Source organism: Acipenser ruthenus, chromosome 7 (genome assembly GCF_902713425.1).
Source record: "Acipenser ruthenus chromosome 7, fAciRut3.2 maternal haplotype, whole genome shotgun sequence".
In the NCBI taxonomy this organism is placed as follows: Eukaryota; Metazoa; Chordata; class Actinopteri; order Acipenseriformes; family Acipenseridae; genus Acipenser; species Acipenser ruthenus.
The window spans coordinates 1,426,305-1,446,157 of NC_081195.1; the positions used below are offsets into that span (position 1 = coordinate 1,426,305).

Here is a 19,853-nt window from a genome sequence, read left to right on the forward strand (position 1 = left end):
ACAAAAAGCATAAACAGACAAGATTATATCAGGCTACTACCCAAACTAAATTAACACTGCTTAAAATAGTGTGTGGAATCTGTAATGTTTCATGTTCAAACCATTACATTGTATGCACTTTTGAAACAGAAAATATACTAGATATCGGGTTCAACACGGTTTGAAAGCTCTCTAATCTGCAGGTCAGAAACCTATGACTTACTGACACCTCAAATGCCCAACGAACCTTTAAATAAAACCTTTTTTCACAGCCTGTGTGTACTGGACAAACAGCCCAAGCCCTTCTGTTATATGTCACTGGATACATGTGGCAGTGTGTATAAATAATTGCCCTCTGCTGCTTTGTAATTGCTGCATATAATACTACTGAATCATTCTTCCACGTTCAGCATGTCCTTTAATTAGGGTTAAAGCACCTTATCTATGCACTCCTATTAAGAACGTGTATGTGTAACTGTAACTGTAAGGAACGTCACCTGTGTTAAAACAGCAGGGAGTTTTTGATGGCATGAACTCATCTGTCAAAACCAGGCAATGGGACAGATTTCATGTTAAACATCGGATTACAGTAAGGACTCTACACTCACCGCCTGCAAACAAAGAAACACCTACAGTATGCACTCGGTGTGCCTTGCTTGTATTATATACTTCAGTTTGGAACACGCAGCTATTAAAAAATAAATAAATAAAACAAGTGAAGAAGAACCTAAAGTTTCTCAGCAAATAAAAGGTGGGGGGGCAGTGATAATGTTAATAAAGAGAACATGGGTTAGGAAAGGGATTTTAAAAAGGATGGCCAGTGATAATGTTAATAGAGAACATGGGTTAGGAAATGGATTTTAAAAGGGTGGGCAGTGATAATGTTAATAAAGAGAACATGGGTTAGGAAAGGGATTTTAAAAGGGTGGGCAGTGATAATGTTAATAAAGAGAACATTATTATTATTTATTTCTTAGCAGACGCCCTTATCCAGGGCGACTTACAATTGTTACAAGGTATCACATTATACATTATTTCACATTATACAGATATCACATTATTTTTACATACAATTACCCATTTATACAGTTGGGTTTTTACTGGAGCAATCTAGGTAAAGTACCTTGCTCAAGGGTACAACAGCAGTGTCCCCCACTGGGGATTGAACCCACGACCCTCCGGTCAAGAGTCCAGAGCCCTCACCACTACTCCACACTGCACTCCTGGGTTAGGAAAGGGATTTTAAAAAGGGTGGCCAGTGATAATGTTAATAAAGAGAACATGGGTTAGGAAAGGGATTTTAAAAGGGGGGGCAGTGATAATGTTAATAAAGAGAACATGGGTTAGAAAAGGGACTTTAAAGCACTGGTTGCAGTAACACTTCTTTAAGTGTACCTACCTGCTGTGGGCTCATCTAGTCCTTGCATAGCAATAGTGTCAGTGTGAGGGGAGTGGGCATCACTACTTGGACGATGAAGCAGTATCATTTACATATTATTATTATGAGCAGAGTGGGCATCACTAATTGGACAATGAAGCAGTATCATTTACATATTATTATTATGCTCTGGTCTGGGCTTCCACTCAGTGTGAAGATTCCTGCCAAAAACTGTGCGAAGACAGGACTTCCGAACGCATCACACTGGCTCTGGGTTTCCCAAACACCTCTGTAGAGTGCAACAATCATTCAGCACTTTATTCTGATGATTTGTTTAGGCTATACAGCAGAAACTCCACAACTACAGCACAGTTTTCTTCCTCAGTCAGGCATGCCTTAAACTCAACCAGCATGTCTATCAAGCTCCAGCATCAGACAAACCCTTTATCCACTTTAACGAAAAACACCAAACTAAATGCCCCACTGCATTTACACTTTAAAATAGCAATACATCCGAATGATGGGTCAGCATTGCTGTGCAGCACAGCAAGCAGCAGTTAGAAAATACTGCAGCAACTACAACAATACTGCCAAAGGCATATGGTAAAAAAAAAAAAAATAATAATAGAAAAATCTATAGGAAATACTGAATACTAATAAATCAAGTTTGAATTCCACATTGTATACAACACTACAGATTGCTTGCAAGTAGTTAAGGCATCTGTAATAGGTAACTGCAGTAATTGGAGATAACATTGTTATGTTACAATTGAATTGTAGTGTAGTGGATATGATACAACTAATTGATAACCTTGACTATTCCCTTACCTATAGTGTATGGTGTGGTGGATGAACTTAAATTGCTTTTCACAAAAATACTTCAGGTTGTAATATACAATACATCCCTACACACAGAAATATCTGCAGTGCAATATATTAATGCAGCATCATGTACAGTACGTGGGGCCCCCATTAGCATGGGTTGTAATCCAAAAATCACGAAATTGGCAATCCATTTAAGATTAAACATCAAAATACTACCTTGCTTTCTCAACTGTTTCTTCGACCGGTTGTCGCCGTTTGTTACAATGTAACTCTATAACTGTGGCTGCCCGTTTCCTGTACAAAGTAAAAAAAAAAATAAAAAAAAAAACTACTCACAGCTATAACATTAAAGATTCTGTTTGCACTAGCAGCTTCATTCAAAACATGTGTTTAACAGATGTAACACACCGTACACGTGGAATGCACACAAACCAGGACCGTTTTAATCAAACACAAGTCGCACATAAACTATAGTTGTTGCACCATCCCACAACAACGCTGTGGGGTTTTTTTTCCTTAGGAAATCAGAGTGGGTAGTCAGTAGATTTTACGGCGTCTTCGCCATATCGTGGATTCAAAGTAATCCTCGTCTTTTTCACATCACCAGTCGAGATAACGCAGATACCACACGCACACATTGTGTTTACATACAGTACGTTGATTTAAGAACAACTATGTTACTGTGATCAGTTTTAATAGATTTAAATAGATTTCATTTCTTTTTGGAGCGATTTTTTTATTGTATGTTTTTTCGTATTGCATAAAACAAGGTCAATTGTAGGGTCTCCAGTTTCTACTTACCTGCCTGTGCAGGTTTCTTGCGTCTTCGTGGCTGCTGAATGGTCTCGTCCTAATTTTTTAGATCCCGTTGTATTTATTTTTTGCCACACTCACACACTGTTAGCACTGTCCCAGTCTGTATATTTGCCGGTCCGCTTGACACTCCTTCTTGAATGCTAAATTCTATGAAGAATAACGCATTCTCGGTGCAGCGTGCACTCCCTCGGCGTTTCTCTTCTTTGCGTGTGTTGTGTTTCTCGTCTAACCTAGCTTCAGTAATACTCTCCTCGGTCATCATCATCAGCTGTCACTGTGGAAGTCCCCGCAAGCAGCCAGCCTCCCTCAATGCTGACATCAACACACCCAGCTCTAAGACAGGGGCTGTCTTCACTCTGCCTGAATACATCATAGCAGTGTTGTAGTACGTTATTTATTTGTAGTTGTTTACAAACAGAAACGAAAACAAACAAACAAGAAGCAAACAGATGGGCTGACGAATGGATATGAATGCTGCTGCCCTTTCTGTAATTACCGAAACAAGTTTCACAAGCTAACTGAATGTACTCTACCAAATAAAATGGTTTAATAACACGGAGACTCGCACCTCAAGTTTATTCATAGGGTGTTCCTGACTGTAGCGTTGCCGTTATGCAGATACGCCTGTCATTCATTAACTCTGAATCTCTTGCATGCACAGCAGAGCACCACGCTATCAAGTAGACGAGTTGCGGCTGTCTATTCAAAACATGTAATTGACTGGAGGAAACACTTTTAAAATATAGCCAAAAGACATTTCGTAAAATTAATTATAGGGCGTTATCTATCGACCTACATAGTTTATTAACCCGAGAACAAAACCACGCGTTAATATTAGCCTGTAAATATATAGCTGCACAGCCTATGTATGGCAACGGACGCTCTCCTGTGTCCAACAAAATAGAATATTCTTTATTATTACGGTTGGGCACAGTATAATAAGTTGCTGACAGACATTTTACAAATGAGTTTCGTCATGTATTAATGGTCAGTTAATAATATGGTGACTATAAATTTCAGCTAGTAGATGGTACCAGTGAAATTGTTTTTATTTTGTTAAAACGCTTTTTTTTTTCAAAGTATTCACTTTTTAATAATGTATTCACAGAAAAATTAACAGCAGTGTTAGCTACGTGTTAACAGTTAATAAATAAAAATGTACATTAAATAAATAAATAAATAAATAAATTGACCTGTTGTAGCATTTTCCTGAAGGGCTTTGTATAAACATTTCAGTGATGATGTGTTAGTTAAGCAAATGTATGAAACCTGGCTAATTATAAAAACTCAAACTGTTGTTTCTGACCAAATTGTCTATCAAGGGATCATTCCTATTATTTTCCCATGAGATTATGTTTCATGAATCCCTCTGTGTGGCCACAAGTCTTCCGAGTAACACAAAGGCCAGTCATCCCCGAGCTGCTTAGTGTAATGACACCAGGCTGGTTAGCATTGTGATGTATCAGTATTAGTTGCCAGTCGCTTGGCCTCGGGGAGCTGTTAGTAGTTATAAATTCTGTCTAGTTCTATTTTGTGATACTCCCGTCGCTGCTGACAAAGTGCCATGTTCCAGAAGGGCTGTACTGAACACAAAATAGAAAGCATGTTGAAACTGTACAAGACTATTCATGCAGTTTATTATGTAATCGTTTATTTGTTTTCTCAAAATGTACAATGCTCACGAAAGGTGTTGCACTTGAGAATCAAATCTAATTAAAAAGGCACCAAATATTAAAATGCATGTCTTGGTCCTTATTTCAGGTGCTGACTGAAATGAAAAGTGATGCTACAACACCCTCTGAAACTGAAGAAAGCAACACTAAAAACCACATGACTTGTCAAAAAGATTGGAATTAAATTTAAAGAGCAGCTTGGAATGGATTTGCAGTAATCCCTGTAGTCTCAATATAGCTCTCCTAATCATGTCTGAGATTCAGTGCATTTAGTGCACAAGAATATACCCATTAATCTGGCCACTGGCAACACTAAAAGCCTAAAATAATACAAACATAATTCTAAGTGGTTGTTTCTTACTGTACTGTACATCCACTAAATGAAAAGTGTTGCCAGAGGACAGGTTCATGAACATTCTGCTGTACCACAGATTAGATATTAGATCATGGTACCTTAGATATTTAACGTACCATGATCAAATAAAAAAGCAAGCCAATTTGTGTATTCATACTTTCTGAATACACAAATTGGCTTGTCTAATCAACCGACTCATGATTAATATCAGAAGATATTGCTTTAGTTACAAGTTCTGTTTATTATTTTAACTTTATCATATATATATATATATATATATATATATATATATATATATATATATATATATATGTAGTTTTAGAAGAAATGACATTAGATAATACACAATATAGAAGAATAAAAGAAAGTAAATGGATACATAGACTCAATAGCATGATGCCTGGAGGTTTACATAGAAAGGAACAGTAGACTGTTACATCTATGCTGTAACCAACATCACAAACACATTAATAGATTTACATAGAAATAAGCGAGTGTAGTTATCATGGCATGTACCTCCAGTGTTTGTTTTCAAACACACTTTCCCATGTTAAACATACAGAAACGTTGGGAAAGTTAACTCTTTTCAGAACATTTGAATAGTGCAGACTAAATTGAGACTACTGGAAACGGCTGTCTTCTCTATTGATCCTCAGAGCAAGACAGTCGTGGCCATGTTTACTTTATCACTTCATGCACGAGCAGGCCTCAAGCCTTCCTTGAGTTTAGTGTCCATGGTTTGGGTCCTTGGAACTGCCTGTAATGGTGCTCAGTGAGAATGCTGTAGAATTATGTGGTGTGTCTGTGACTGGAGTGTCATCATAGGGCTATGCTGTGAGCACTGAACTTGAATTGGTCTGATCCCATTGCATTAACCCACCCCCTTGTCTGTTATTTATGTTTTATTTTTTCCACTCAACAGAATTACAATTGTAGGAAACGGCTGGGAAATGGAGTCAAGTTTGTCTCACAACTCAGAAATGTTGATGCTGCAGAGAATGCTGCTGACTGAATGCCAGACTTCAGCAGCCCAATCACAGCATGACTCATTCCATTACCAAGTGCTCTGAAAAAATAGAACAGTCTGAATTCATAGGATATGTCTCAGTTGCCCTTATACGTTTTATTCAAAGACTGAGCTAGCACAAAATCATATGATTAATATGAATAATGTGAAGCCCAGCTACAGTCAACAGCTATTGTAGTTTGAGTTGGTAACTGTGTAGATGGCTGCTTTTTGTTACAAGCTCAATGTGTTTAGAGGGCTGCTTGAGATGCTGCACGCTATGTGTTGTGTGCGACAAAAAGGGACAGCCTATGTACAGCACACATGTGACCTCGGAATCAGGGAATCTGTAGACTAAAGCTGGATCACAGCTTGGAATCTGTGGCATGCTGGGAGACCCAGGACCCAGATTCTTCCCAGTTTGGCAGCTGAATTCTGCCTCTATAGCACTCTATGCAATAGCGCATACATAGGTGCGCTGCAGTCAGCAACATGTGTGTGGTGGGCTCAAGCCATTGGAGTCCCTTCTCCACCTAGACAGTTTCTGTAGTTTTGCAGTGTTTATAAGAAGCTACAGAAAACACTGGAAACGTATGATAATGACATACAAACAGTAATCTGTGATGACAGCTATTTTCCTGTCCCAACATATCAAGAACAGAAAGAGCTATCACTAGAAAAAAAAAAAAAGTCTGGATTCTTTCCCACACAAGCGTGTGTTTTGCATTGATTTTAATTTTGAGAATGGGAATGTTAAGTCTGCCATCTAGTGGATATATCAGCATACTACAGTACAAAATAGTGTCATCTCTGAAAGAAAAATCTAACGTGAGCTACTATGATACCAACACACAGTACCGGAGCGTGATACAGTAAGGTTGGTGTTGTCTCACCACCATTTTACTATTTACAGTTGCCTGTTATGTTGTAGTTCAAATGATACTTATGGATTTAACCATTCTGTTTACCAGTAGAGGTCTAGCATCTGCTTCTGTATAATTAGGCAAAACAAGTTATAGGAAACCGGAAAACGAGGGTGTGAATATTGTAAAGCGAAATGGTCTAGGATCCTGTAATATTCAGATTCTCTCTGATACACTATAACAAATTCCACTAGTTGTCACCCTTTAGTAATGCAGACAACAGAGGCAAGGTCAAGGATAGCCAAACATGCAATTTATTAAGCGTATGTTTTTTTTTAAATCAACCATCGCCAACGGCTCATATCTCATAAACCGTTTACAAAATGCAAAATGAATTGATACCTTGTAAGAGGGGCCACTCGTGTTTCAACGACTTCGGTCAGGGACAACCATAAAACTTACACAGCCAGACTCACAGCCGCCCAGGAACTGGCCAGAAACGTGGCAGGTGAAATTCAATGACAACAACGTAACGCGTTACACGCCGCTCACAGCGATGCAAGGGTTACTGTGTATACGGTAAACAGTACTGGCTGTTATCTGTTTGTCAGTGAATAACTGCACACGTCTGATTCACAGCTCTCTCATTCACATTTCATAATTGGTTTCGTCAAAGAAAAATCACAGCTTTGTTTGATCTTGCCACCATATTTCAGAAAACGTTAACTTTGATACAGACTTTCATTCAAACACTGCTCAATTACGTGAAGTTTACAAACCATGCCCCTGCTTTGTTTTTGTTAACAGAAACAGTAATACTGAGGCTAAGGGTAAGTCAGTGCGGGTCACAAAGTGCTCCCACTACCCCTTCAACCACTGGATCAGCGCCTGGTTGTGTGCTAATGCAGGGGTGTGTAAGCCTTCCATTGGCCATTCTGTAATCTCAGCAGTGTGTGAAGTAGTTCTAGAGAACATGAGGAATTCGGAGGGAGTTTAAATCATACTGTATGTGATAGACATTGAAACAGTTCTTCCCAGTGCAAACCAGTACAACACCTCCAGCTTCTCTTCAATGGGGCCATTAACTGGGTCAACATCCAGCCCCTAAGATATAATAACACGCAGTTCAGGGAACCCTATCTCAAGACTGTTTTATTTGTCAATTACTGTTTAACCTAAATATTGTTTATAAAAATAAAAAATAAACATTTTAAAACGCATTCATTAAAAGTCCAGTTTTTAGTAATAGAACCTAGTGTCTTTCTTTATCTAAACAATTTTAAACCAACAGACTTTATTTTATTTTATTTTATTTAAAAAAAAAAAAATGGTCTGCATTTTTTTTTTTCTTTTTTTTTTTTACAGATTAGTTGTGAAACAAAGCAGCCAAGGTTTGGGACACCAGTAGTTTATAGGCCTAGTTTGCATTTGCTTCAGGACATTATTTATTTATTTATTTATTTGTTTATTTAAAATAAATGAAGATTACATGACTGTACTGAATAGGTCAGTATTAGGAAGTCATTTTCTTATTATGTAATATACCACTAAGTGATCAAGCCTGCTTTTCTTCATTAGGTTTATGCACTAATTACCTTTTTATCACACAGAATGAGGCAAAAAGAGTAAGGGCTTTTGCAGAATTATCTTTTTTTTGTCAATGTTGGAAACTTTACCAGACCATATAAGTGGGATCTCCAGCTCATTTCTCCTCAGAGTTCACCACACATGCTTTTCAACGCCCCTGAACCTGAATCTTGTGACTTGTACTTTCAGCAAGTCGTACATTTGTTTGAGATCACCAGAGCCTGTTCATGTGATTCACATGAACAGAGAGCCAGGGTTACACTGTTTAGCAGTCTCCATTCCTCTGAGGGTGAATGGGTTTGGAAAGTTTGAAAAAAGTTCAACATTGCCACCTTGAGTGGAGTGGCCCATCCAGACACTCAACACTTTCTACGTGCAGTTGTTCACCTTGTGCTGTTTCCGGTCCTTTCCGGGTTTTATTTGTTCATTCCACTTTCAGCATTATGTCCTGCTCTGGCTCCCTTATTAGCAATTCCTGTTTATGTCACAGTTAATTATTACTGAGAGGTCAGACTGTCAGGGAGTAGTAAAGTGTCCTGTTCCGAGGATTTTCCCTGCAGGCATTTCAATTAGGGATTTAAGCAAACCTTTTCATCTTTAATATTATTTTCACAAGGAATGACGGAACCAAGTATGTACAGATACGTTTAATCTTAATAAGCCATTGGTAAAAAAAAAAAAAAGCTTTTTCATATACATAAGCATATCAATGTAGTTGCATTTCTCATTTAGCTTTTTTTCACTTTTAGACATCATTTTAACCTTTATAGAGGAGGACAATTTCTAAAAAAAACACGTGGCTCCCCTATTTGGCCCACACGTGGATAGAACGGGTGTGATGTAAAAAAAGCTGCTGTGTCCTTGAATCTCTGCTACTACAGTACATCAAACACATAAAGAAAACTGAACAGTCCTTCATAGATGCACTGAATTATTTGCACATAAGCTACTGCTTGAATTCTTGCTTTTTACACTATTTTTTACACTTTCCAAAAAAATCTAATACTCCAATACAATATTCTGTGGTTAAACAAAGTGGAAGGATTTATATATATATGTCCGTATTCTGCTTTGCAGAATGTATCAGTGAGTCTCTCATCTGGGCGCCATTTTATGTGGAGGGACTTTCTTGTTGCTCCCAGCACTCTGTGTTTCACTGGTGGTTTCCTGGGAAGCAGCTTTCAAATAGAAATGTAACTGAATACAAACAGAAAAACACTTTTATTATTATGAAACATGCACAGTACAGCGGAGCCTTTTCAATTAATCTAAAGAAAGCAGAGGATCTAAATACCGTCTTCACTGAAACCATTCACACATTGTAACCTGTTTCACTCTTGCAGTCAGATATAAACATGCACTGCTGTATGTTTGCATTTCACAATGCTGGCTGTTTCATTAGGTACAAAGTGGTGGTAATGAGACAAGATTATATAACTAAGAGTATCACAGTTCCTACGGCTCAAACGCTGAAGAAAAACAAACGTAACTAAATAATATTACATGGAAATAATGGACCGATGTGAATACAGTCTCATGTTTCAATGGCACTTTGAACAAGAATGTTTTTTAGATATAAAATGTTAATGTGACATGCTGGCAGGCAGTTCTGCGTAAAATTTGAAAGCGTGACATACGTACAGTCTATGCATTACCAGCAGGTCAAATGCAACAGTCCAGTTCCTGAAGTCCATGCCTTACTACATGTGTAACAGTACATGCTCACCTGTATGGCTTCTGCAGGCCCCACTGTCACTGTGCTGGTGCTGGGCTGGTATCCCTCAGCTGATGCAGTTACTGTGTAAGTTCCAGGTAATAACAACCGGAAATAATCCCCATCGACGCCTGGGTGAAGACACACATATAGGAAATGAAGACTCAGCGGATTACGCGCTCTGTCTGATTTTGGACAGTCAGCTGCTGTATTTGCACTCACCTGTGGTGATGTCATGGTTGATCCCGTATATGGAAATCACTGCTTTTTTAATGCCATTGTTATTTTCATCGTAAACCATTCCTTTAATGCCAAGGTGAACCTGGAAGCGATCAGAAGCCAGTCAGCTCTGGTACAGTATATAGTCATTTGTGAAAGCTTAACCAACAGTCAGTTTTGACCTGTTTTAAAAATTAAGACCAGTAAAAAAACAAAACAAAACAAAACAAAAAAAAACATTTTGCAAAGAAGTTGACAGAACAGTCACTCATTCATAACTTCCAAAACACTCAATCAAAAACACCCAATACATTTGCTGCAGGAAAAATAAAACTGATCGCTGACATTTCATTACTAAAGTACTAAGACTTGTAGGAAGTTTGCCTGCAGACACAGCATGCCACCTCTCACCTGTTCCAGGTAAGACACAAGCGCCTCCCGATTCCCCAGCCACTCTCGCTGCAGCTCCTGTGCTGCTGGGAACTTGTTACAGCTCAGCTCCAGGGTGATCTCGAAACAGTTGGTGTGGAGATAGTTAAAATCCTGCATGCCTTAGAGGGCAGAGAGAAACAGCACCTGTTAGGTGAGGAAGACTGAAGCACTGAAACTTCACATTCTCCTGAATGAGGCAGCTTGCAGCTGATTGAAACGCAGTCACAGATTAAAAAAAAAAAAAAAAAAAACCTGGTCGCTCTGAGAAATGCATTGAACTTATATGCAATGAATATCTGGGTGGAAGGCCACAGCCTCTTTCTAAGCATTACTAAAGTGGGGGATGTGTGACGTCTGACGAAGGAATGGTTCACAAGTAACCTTTCTCTTGTACCCAATTAAACCCGCTGCGGAACTGAAGCACAAGGATAACGGACTTGCCAAATATTACACTAAGACATTCCTTGAAGGTTTCTGCCTTAGAATATCAGGATGGAGAATATTTAAAAAAGAGATTCAAGAACTGAAATACCTTTGGAGAGAGAGTACCAGCTGGCTCCATTTGTGATCCCCTCGTCAAAATAGTCTCCGCAATTCCAGCCTTGGTGCATCCAGCCATGGGCATACGAGTAGGTCCTTGCCAGCTAATGACAGAAAAGGATGGTCTCCATTATTCATAAAAAATACAGATGTTGTGTAGGTATTAATAATGCACAACACTATGCTAATAGTTATGCCCTTCCCAGTTCTTCAGAGACCCTTTTTTGCTGGAATAGTTAGACAGCATGACAAGTCCGAAACTCTTAAGAGCAGTTGATGTTCTCGTAAACAGTTTTGCAATAATTATGTCTCATTATCAATTTCTCTAACTGTAACAAGACATATATACAGACATGCTCAAATTTGTTGGTACCCCTCCACAAAAAACGAAGAATGCACAATTTTTTCTGAAATAACTTGAAACTGACAAAAGTAATTGGCATCCACCATTGTTTATTCCATATTTAATAGAAATCAGACTTTGCTTTTGATTTTTTATTCAACATAATATTGTAAATAATAAAACAAATGAAAATGGCATGGACAAAAATGATGGGACCGCTAACCTAATATTTTGTTGCACAACCTTTAGAGGCAATCACTGCAATCAAATGTTTTCTGTAGCTCTCAATGAGACTTCTGCACCTGTTAACAGGTAGTTTGGCCCACTCTTCCTGAGCAAACTGCTCCAGCTGTCTCAGGTTTGATGGGTGTCTTCTCCAGACTGCAAGTTTCAGCTCTTTCCATAGATGTTCGATAGGATTCAGATCAGGACTCATAGAAGGCCACTTCAGAATAGTCCAATGTTTAGTTCTTATCCATTCTTGGGTGCTTTTAGCTGTGTGTTTTGGGTCATTATCCTGTTGGAGGACCCATGACCTGCGACTGAGACAGAGCTTTCTGACACTGGGCAGTACGTTTCGCTCCAGAATGCCTTGATAGTCTTGAGATTTCATTGTGCCCTGCACAGATTCAAGGGACCCTGTGCCAGGCGCAGCAAAGCAGCCCCAAAACATAACCAAGCCTCCTCCATGTTTCACTGTAGGTATGGTGTTCTTTTCTTTGAAAGCTTCATTTTTTCGTCTGTGAACATATAGCTGATGTGACTCGCCAAAAAGCTCCAGTTTTGACTCATCTGTCCAAAGGACATTCTCCCAGAAGGATTGTGGCTTGTCAATATGCATTTTAGCAAATTCCAGTCTGGCTTTTTTATGTTTTTCTTTCAAAAGTGGAGTCCTCCTGGATCTTCTTCCATGGAGCCCACTTTCGCTCAAAAAGCGACGGATGGTGCGATCAGAAACTGACGTACCTTCACCTTGGAGTTCAGCTTGTATCTCTTTGGCAGTTATCCTTGGTTCTTTTTCTACCATTCGCACTATCCTTCTGTTCAATCTGGGGTCGATTTTCCTCTTGCGGCCGCGCCCAGGGTGGTTGGCTATAGTTCCATGGACCTTAAACTTCTTAATAATATTTGCAACTGTTGTCACAGGAACATCAAGCTGCTTGGAGATGGTCTTGTAGCCTTTACCTTTACCATGCTTGTCTATTATTTTCTTTCTGATCTCCTCAGACAACTCTCTCCTTTGCTTTCTCTGGTCCATGTTCAGTGTGGTGCACACAATGATACCAAACAGCACAGTGACTACTTTTCTCCATTTAAATAGGCTGAATGACTGATTACAAGATTGGAGACATGTGTGATACTAATTAAAGAAACTAAATAGTTTGAAATATCACTATAATCCAATTATTTATTATCTTTTCTAAGGGGTACCAACAAATGTGTCCAGGCCATTTTAGAATATCTTTGTAGAATAAGCAATAATTCATCTCTTTTCACAGCTTCTTTGCTTTATTCTATGACATAGCAAAGGCATGCAAGTATACATGATAAAATAGCTTTTAATTTCATCACTTTTCAGGAGGAATGAAGCATTATTTCAATGAGCTGTAAGGGTACCAACAAATTTGAGCACGTCTGTATATTTATTGATTTCCCATGAATGCCTTATTATTGTTATTGCATGGAAGCTATGTTTTTCATTTATTTGTATTACCTTTTTAAAGATCTTGTCGTCTGCTGTAGCGGAGTAACTTGTTTTACGGTAACCCCTGACCCTCGCCTCCCGAGACTTATCGAAAGGGTAATTTGCTACAACTGCGCCACCGTGCAGATTAGCCGAGAGAACAAAATTATAATTTTTCATCCATCTGATCACTGCGAGTGTTTCCGATTCTACCTACAAAAATGTAAAGAATATCAGTACATGCAAGTATACTATATATGTGGTGTTGCAATAGCATTTCAAGTACACTGTATATGTGGTGTTGCAATAGCATTTCAAGTACACTGTATATGTGGTGTTGCAATAGCATTTCAAGTACACTGTATATGTGGTGTTGCAATAGCAAATTAAGTACACTATATTTGTGGTGTTGCAATAGCATTTCAAGTATGCTGTATATGTGGTGTTGCAATAGCATTTCAAGTACACTGTATATGTGGTGTTGCAATAGCATTTCAAGTATAGTGTATATGTGGTGTTGCAATTTCTTACCTGCTGTTCCCAGTTATCAGGTAAGGGGAGGTGATGATTCGGTCCATCGTTTTTCTCAAAATAATACATCATTGCGTTCAGATCTGGAAAATTCCTGTTTAAATCCACATCTCTGGAATTGGCCCTGCCTGTGAGGTAGCCATTAGCGTCCGGGCCCTGAATGACGTGGACACGGACACACACACACACACACACACACAGACACACACACACACACACAGACACACACACACAGACACACACACACAGAGACACACACACACACACACACACACACACACACACACACACACGGTTTTAAATGTTAATTCAAATGACCCTCATGAACATCATTTTGTTTTTTTTACTCACGTCTTTGCATACAAGAACAGAGTTAGGCAACCACGTCTAATATTTTTTTTTATGAATATTGATTATGTAATCACTAAGCAGTTGTAATATTGCACACTAGCATTGTGCTTCATCCACAGCAAATATTGTACCCCTGGTCAGATACACACTGGACAGCAGGTATGTTGCTTGTAGGCCAGCATATCAATATAAATTGTTTGCTTTAATCCAGAATTTGGTGTTCCTCTTGGGGGCTCAGTAGTTGAGCCTGAACGAGATACAGAAAAGCTCATCCCGTTGTGGGTGAATGCCTGATACACTGTAATCACTCTTTTGTCAACACCAGGAATGATACAATCTCAGTGTGTATTGTCAAAGAGACAGACCATGGGTTTAAACACTATGACCTGAGTAAATACTACAAAAAAAGAAAGGACAGCTCTGAGACCTGAAAAAAATCCTTTCCTGCGCAAATACCATTCTACAATGATTGCACATTAACTGGCTGATTTTAAACATGTGAATAATAATTACACCAACGTGTTAGAACTGTCCATTTTGAAAGATGTACAGATAGACAAGTTATATTGTTAATCCCTTAAAGTTCAGTGAGAGTGGGACTGTAGCAGGGCTGGGGCCATGCACATAAGGAGGGGGCTTCTGGGATTGTTTATTGTAAATACGAGCGTTGTGATTGTAGAAATAAGTAATAGTGGGATTGGTTTTTCATGGAGAATCTGACGCTCTGTGTGTAGCAGCCTGCCTGCTGTGTTTAGTTGCGGGAACGATCAGCGCGTGTGTGTTTACCAGCTGCTAGCTCCGAATCAGCAGGTGGGCATGGTGCAGCAGAGCGTCATGAATAAACGGATCCCGAGTATACGGAGCAGGGCTGCTGTAAAAGTCATAGGGGTCCGAGCGCTGCTGCCGCCGCCAATGCATCAGTCCGTCTGTGCTGCTGAACGGCTGGGATCAGGAAACGAAGCCGAGGTTCGAGTCGGGTGAACTGCCCGAGGAATAGGGAGTTAGTTTCGGGAGAGTAGATCCCCCCTCCCCCGTATAGCAGACAGGTGTGGAAGCGGGACTTACATTTTGTTAGCGGAGTAGCCCGAGCCGTTTCTCATGGCAACTTTATTTTGATAGTTTATGTACAGTGTTTTTTTTTTTTTGCTTGTTGTACGCTAGGCCGGTATGTCCCACGTCAACTCCCATTGCTGGCAGCGTCACGTGGGGTTCCTGTACTCTGTAAATAAACCTGCGTGCTTGCGAGGTGTGTCAATCTCAACCTTATGTTTCCATCTCCTGCCAATTAAGCAGCGAACACACATGCACGTCATCCAGAGAAATCAATAATAGTTAGGCAAAAGAATTCTGCTCTAATCACACTTTTTGTTATTACATCTGTTTGAGGATTTCCTTTTACTCTTAAAATCCACTTATTTTCACATTGCACATACAAAACTCAAGCTTTCTGGGTTTAAAATGATAAGGTACAAGGTAATCTTAGAATTTACTATAACCCCACCTGCAGCACGTCAATGTAGATATCGAGTTAATGTTCTACATAACAAAGTGAAACTCAGAAACAGTAAACATCTCTTAAATAAACATCTCTTTGCTTGTTACTGCTGCTGCGTTAAAAAGTAACCTGACAGAATTATGTGCAGTGAACCTTGTAATGCAGTCTTCTGTGTACCACAAGATAAAGATACCTTTATGAAGATTACTTTCAGGCCAACTGTACCTGGTTACCAGCCACCTCGTATCCATCAGGGTTCATGGAGGGCAGGATGTGTATCCGAGTGTCGTGGATCAGCCGTGTTATCCGTGGACTTCCAGCCCGGTATTCCTCACACAGGAACTGGGAGAACTGAATCAGCAGCTCCCTGCCAAGGACCTCATTTCCATGCATGTTCCCCACATACTTGAACTCCGGCTCCACTGAAACACAACAAAGTAGGAATCTTCCCGTTTTGTAAAGGTTTTTTTTTTGTTTTCTTTTAAAAAAGTGCTAACCACTATGCTTCACAGGTAGCTTTGTATTAAAGCCCAGCTACCATTACTAAACAGCCTGTGTGCAACAGAGCTGTTTTGACTATTGGATTTATTTTGAACATTCGCCAGTCTGAAGCTACTGTAAAGTTGAACGGTTCCTGCTGAAACCAATGCTGTTCTGTTTATCTAACACTCCCAAAACAATAAGGAACGAATGAACCTATTTGCCTCTCATTAAGCAGAAGGACACATGCAAACACTTTTGGGTTATTTATTCTTAATACAACAGAGGAGTGTTTTCCTTGCAGCCAAGAAGACTGTTACAAACTAGAATTTATTTAACCATTTCCCCTTTTACAGTGCTGTATACTTGACAACAGTTGGAAAACTGAAGAGAAAGGGTCTGGAATGAGTTATCAGAGCTTTGTAAAACTGTACAGGTCTATTGGTAGTGGTGGTGGGGGTGTGGTGGGGGGTCACAATAAAGGCTCTAATGGGGTCTAACGTCAGCTGGAAAGGTAAACAGCTTGCCCTTCGAGTTTACAGCAATGATATCTAATTGGCAACAACAATGATTCTACACATGTGAGTCGGGCCGCTTGTAGACCTGAATTTAAATACAGACAAAACAACTGTGAAAGAGTCTGGGTTTCCCTCTGGATACAATAATACGGTCTGTTCAGTTATGGAATCAGAGACTGTTGGTCTAACCTCATGTTTGTCTGACATACGATTTAAACCTATGATTATAGCTGATAGAGCAAACTACAGTCTTCAGATCAAGTGAAAGTACAATAGAGAAGTCTACTGAAAAACAGGTTAAAGGGTGTCTTTCAGGGAATGTGTTTTCATTCATGTTTATGCTAAATACAAATGTATTGTGCAGTGGTGAGGTCAGATATACAATGGCCAGATGAGAAAACACAATGTCATGTGATAGGAGAAATATATAAACATGTATGTGACAGGAATTATAGAATAATATTATCCATAAGATGTTGTTTTAATAAGTTGCAGACCACAGTTGTTACCCTAAACATCCACAATCTCAGCCAAGCCAAAAACAGCAAAAAAAAAAAAAAAAAAAGATTTATATTCTGCACTTGTGCCCCACCCTTTATAACTTAAAGTAGAATCTAAAAACATAAAAAGGTATTATCCCAATGTGTAAGTCAGGGTCTACAGATAAACCAGCAGCAAACCTCTGAGCATATCAAAGCATTCATATGCTGTCCAAGCAATCCCAGAGGTATTATCATTGTAGCTACTGTTAGGTTTGTGAATGTTCAACTCGAAAACTCCACACTCTCCTACTGATCTGCTGACACTGGTTAGTATAGAAAGCAACTGATTAACCCTTTAGGAGAGTTTGCCAATCCACCTGGGACCTTACATGTTAGTAACAGTGGGCCGCTTCATATCCCTATATAAAGAGGTGAAGTGTGTTAGTAAGGGCTGCTCTTGGCCTAACATCTGGTCTTTTCCCAGTTGGGTGCTAATTGAAACATCTAAGGCAGGTACTGTTTGTAGACCCTAAAGTAATCAAATTACAGCTATGCCCAATACAGCAAACGTGACCCACAGTAAATCTCTTGAGTGATTCTCCTCCCAGCTGTGAGACCCAATCAGCCTCAGTGTGCACTCTACACTCTCCCCTTGCTGTGCGAGTTAGTCATGTATGAGAACTTGATGAAAACCCAGGAGCGTGTGAACCGCTTGTATTTGGTACCATTCCTCCAGGAATATCAACAGCAAGCACTTCTGCAGTGGTTCTCAAAAAAATACCAGCTTTAAAACACAGCGTTCATATTCTCGCCACACAACAATACACGTGTACAACTGAAACAGGTATTCGACCCATAATCTACTGATTCAGACAAAATAATATATATATATATATATATATATATATATATATATACATACACACACACACACACATATATATATACACACACACACACACACATATATATATATATATATATATATATATATATATATATATATATATATATATATATACATACAAGTGGGAGTATGGTTTATTACAAGGCTCACCCAGCAATTAAAAAGTAATGAAAAGCTGCCAAATGTGGGTAGTTTGCTGGTTGTGTCAGAAATCAGTGCCTAAAATAAAGAAAACTACCTTTGTGTGGGGGCCTCTTAAAAACAATGGCACTCACTGCATGTTCCTGTTTTCAAACTAAATCCTAGAACACAAACATATCCTGCAATTCTTTGAACGGAAGTACTTATCTTAGAAAAACGCTTCTACACTTCAGCTGCATAACAGCTACACATGTCACCGTTTCTGACTTTAGGCTGACCCAAGGCCAATGAACATTTTAGATGGGAACAAGCATGTTCCAAAGAAGTGGTTCTATTACGTACATACAGTGAACCTGTTTTCCAAAAGCACTTCAAACATTGAATAGAAACTGCCTCCCAAGATCTGGTTAAAACACACAAACTTACAAACGGCACTTTCCATAAACAAACCCATTTTAAACCTTGCAAAACCTCTGACTGCTAATGAGATTGTAAGAGCTGAGGCAAAAAGCATGCGATGAGCATGTTGTCAATACCACAGGGAAAAGCATAGTCTCTGCAGCAACAAGCACAGAAAGATAGAGGAGGGAGTAGTAGCATTTCGACTTTAGAGAAACATGTCATTTACCACCAGCAACAGTACGATTAAACTACTGACTGGATTCTAGAAGAGGTTTTGCTATCAGTGGGGCTACATTTTTAACACACACAGATATGCACACAGTGACAGTCCATACATAACCACCTCGTACTACTTACAGAGCTCATGTATCCCTGGGTTGTCACTGAACTCCAGCACATAGAGGTGCCTGCCTTCCACGCTGCGCCCAATGCTGTATACCCTGGTGATGAAGGGGCACTCATTCTGCACATTCAGCATGGCTCTCACCATGTCCTCATAGCCATGGTGCTGGAAATCCAAAGCAGAGGCCAGTCCAAACCAAACCACACACCTGAGAAGCAAGCTGCCTAACTTCTCCATCCTCCTCGTCCAGTCCAGATCTGAGGCATGAACCGAGCAGAGGATCAGTGCTTTCCCCCCAGTCTCCTCCTCCTGCTGTGTGTGTGTGACTGCACTGAGCCGGTGAGAGCTAGTGTGGGCGGCCCCCTGTGTCCGTGCCTCTTCACTAACTGCTACCAGTGCTCTCAGGGATCATGTCCGTGCCTTTTCTTCAGCAGCCCCTGTTAAATGATTTACAGAAGCCTCTGAAAACTGAAGAGAGAGCCTTCCCTGTCCCTCCACACCTGGTAACAGGAGGCTCATTTGCATTTCTCATTAGTTTTTTTTTTTTTAACTTGCAAATATATTTGATCTTACATTGATTATTTATTTAGAGACAATGCCACAAACTTTCCCTTTTAAGTCAAAACTGTTTAAATCAAAAGTAAAGTACACAGATATGTATTGAAAATGTATTATTTAGTAACAGATGTTACACAACTTTTAAAGAAATGAAATGTTCCTGTGAATTGGACGGATATTGCGAAAGAATCCTGGTACACTATTGATCCCTAAAGTAAATGTTCCAGGCTG

General features: G+C 39.5%; 2 protein-coding genes across 9 annotated transcripts in view; both read right to left on the minus strand.

Annotated features, from left to right (window-relative positions):
• LOC117415978 (dynamin-binding protein-like) overlaps positions 1-3,381 on the minus strand; it is a 45,644-nt gene extending 42,263 nt beyond the window's left edge. For 5 of the 8 annotated variants that reach the window (XM_034026971.3, XM_034026969.3, XM_059026056.1 and 2 more), the window contains exons 1-2: positions 2,984-3,381; positions 2,399-2,476 (exon numbers count right to left, since the gene is read on the minus strand). The gene's annotated coding sequence lies outside the window, so the exon portion shown is untranslated. The remainder of the gene's footprint in view (positions 1-2,398; positions 2,477-2,983) is intronic. The other 3 variants (XM_034026972.3, XM_034026965.3, XM_034026967.3) reach the window with 1 other exon arrangement.
• Positions 3,382-9,102: 5,721 nt separating this feature from the next.
• On the minus strand, positions 9,103-19,447 carry LOC117415124 (carboxypeptidase N catalytic chain-like). Its single transcript, XM_034025101.3, has 9 exons — positions 19,079-19,447; positions 16,017-16,213; positions 13,946-14,101; positions 13,445-13,627; positions 11,380-11,491; positions 10,827-10,966; positions 10,419-10,518; positions 10,209-10,327; positions 9,103-9,679 (listed from the first exon to the last, which is right to left on the minus strand). The coding sequence occupies exons 1-9, from the start codon at positions 19,299-19,301 to the stop codon at positions 9,578-9,580; spliced, it is 1,332 nt and encodes a 443-aa protein (XP_033880992.1). The 5' UTR covers positions 19,302-19,447; the 3' UTR covers positions 9,103-9,577.
• Between the last annotated feature and the right edge of the window lie 406 nt (positions 19,448-19,853).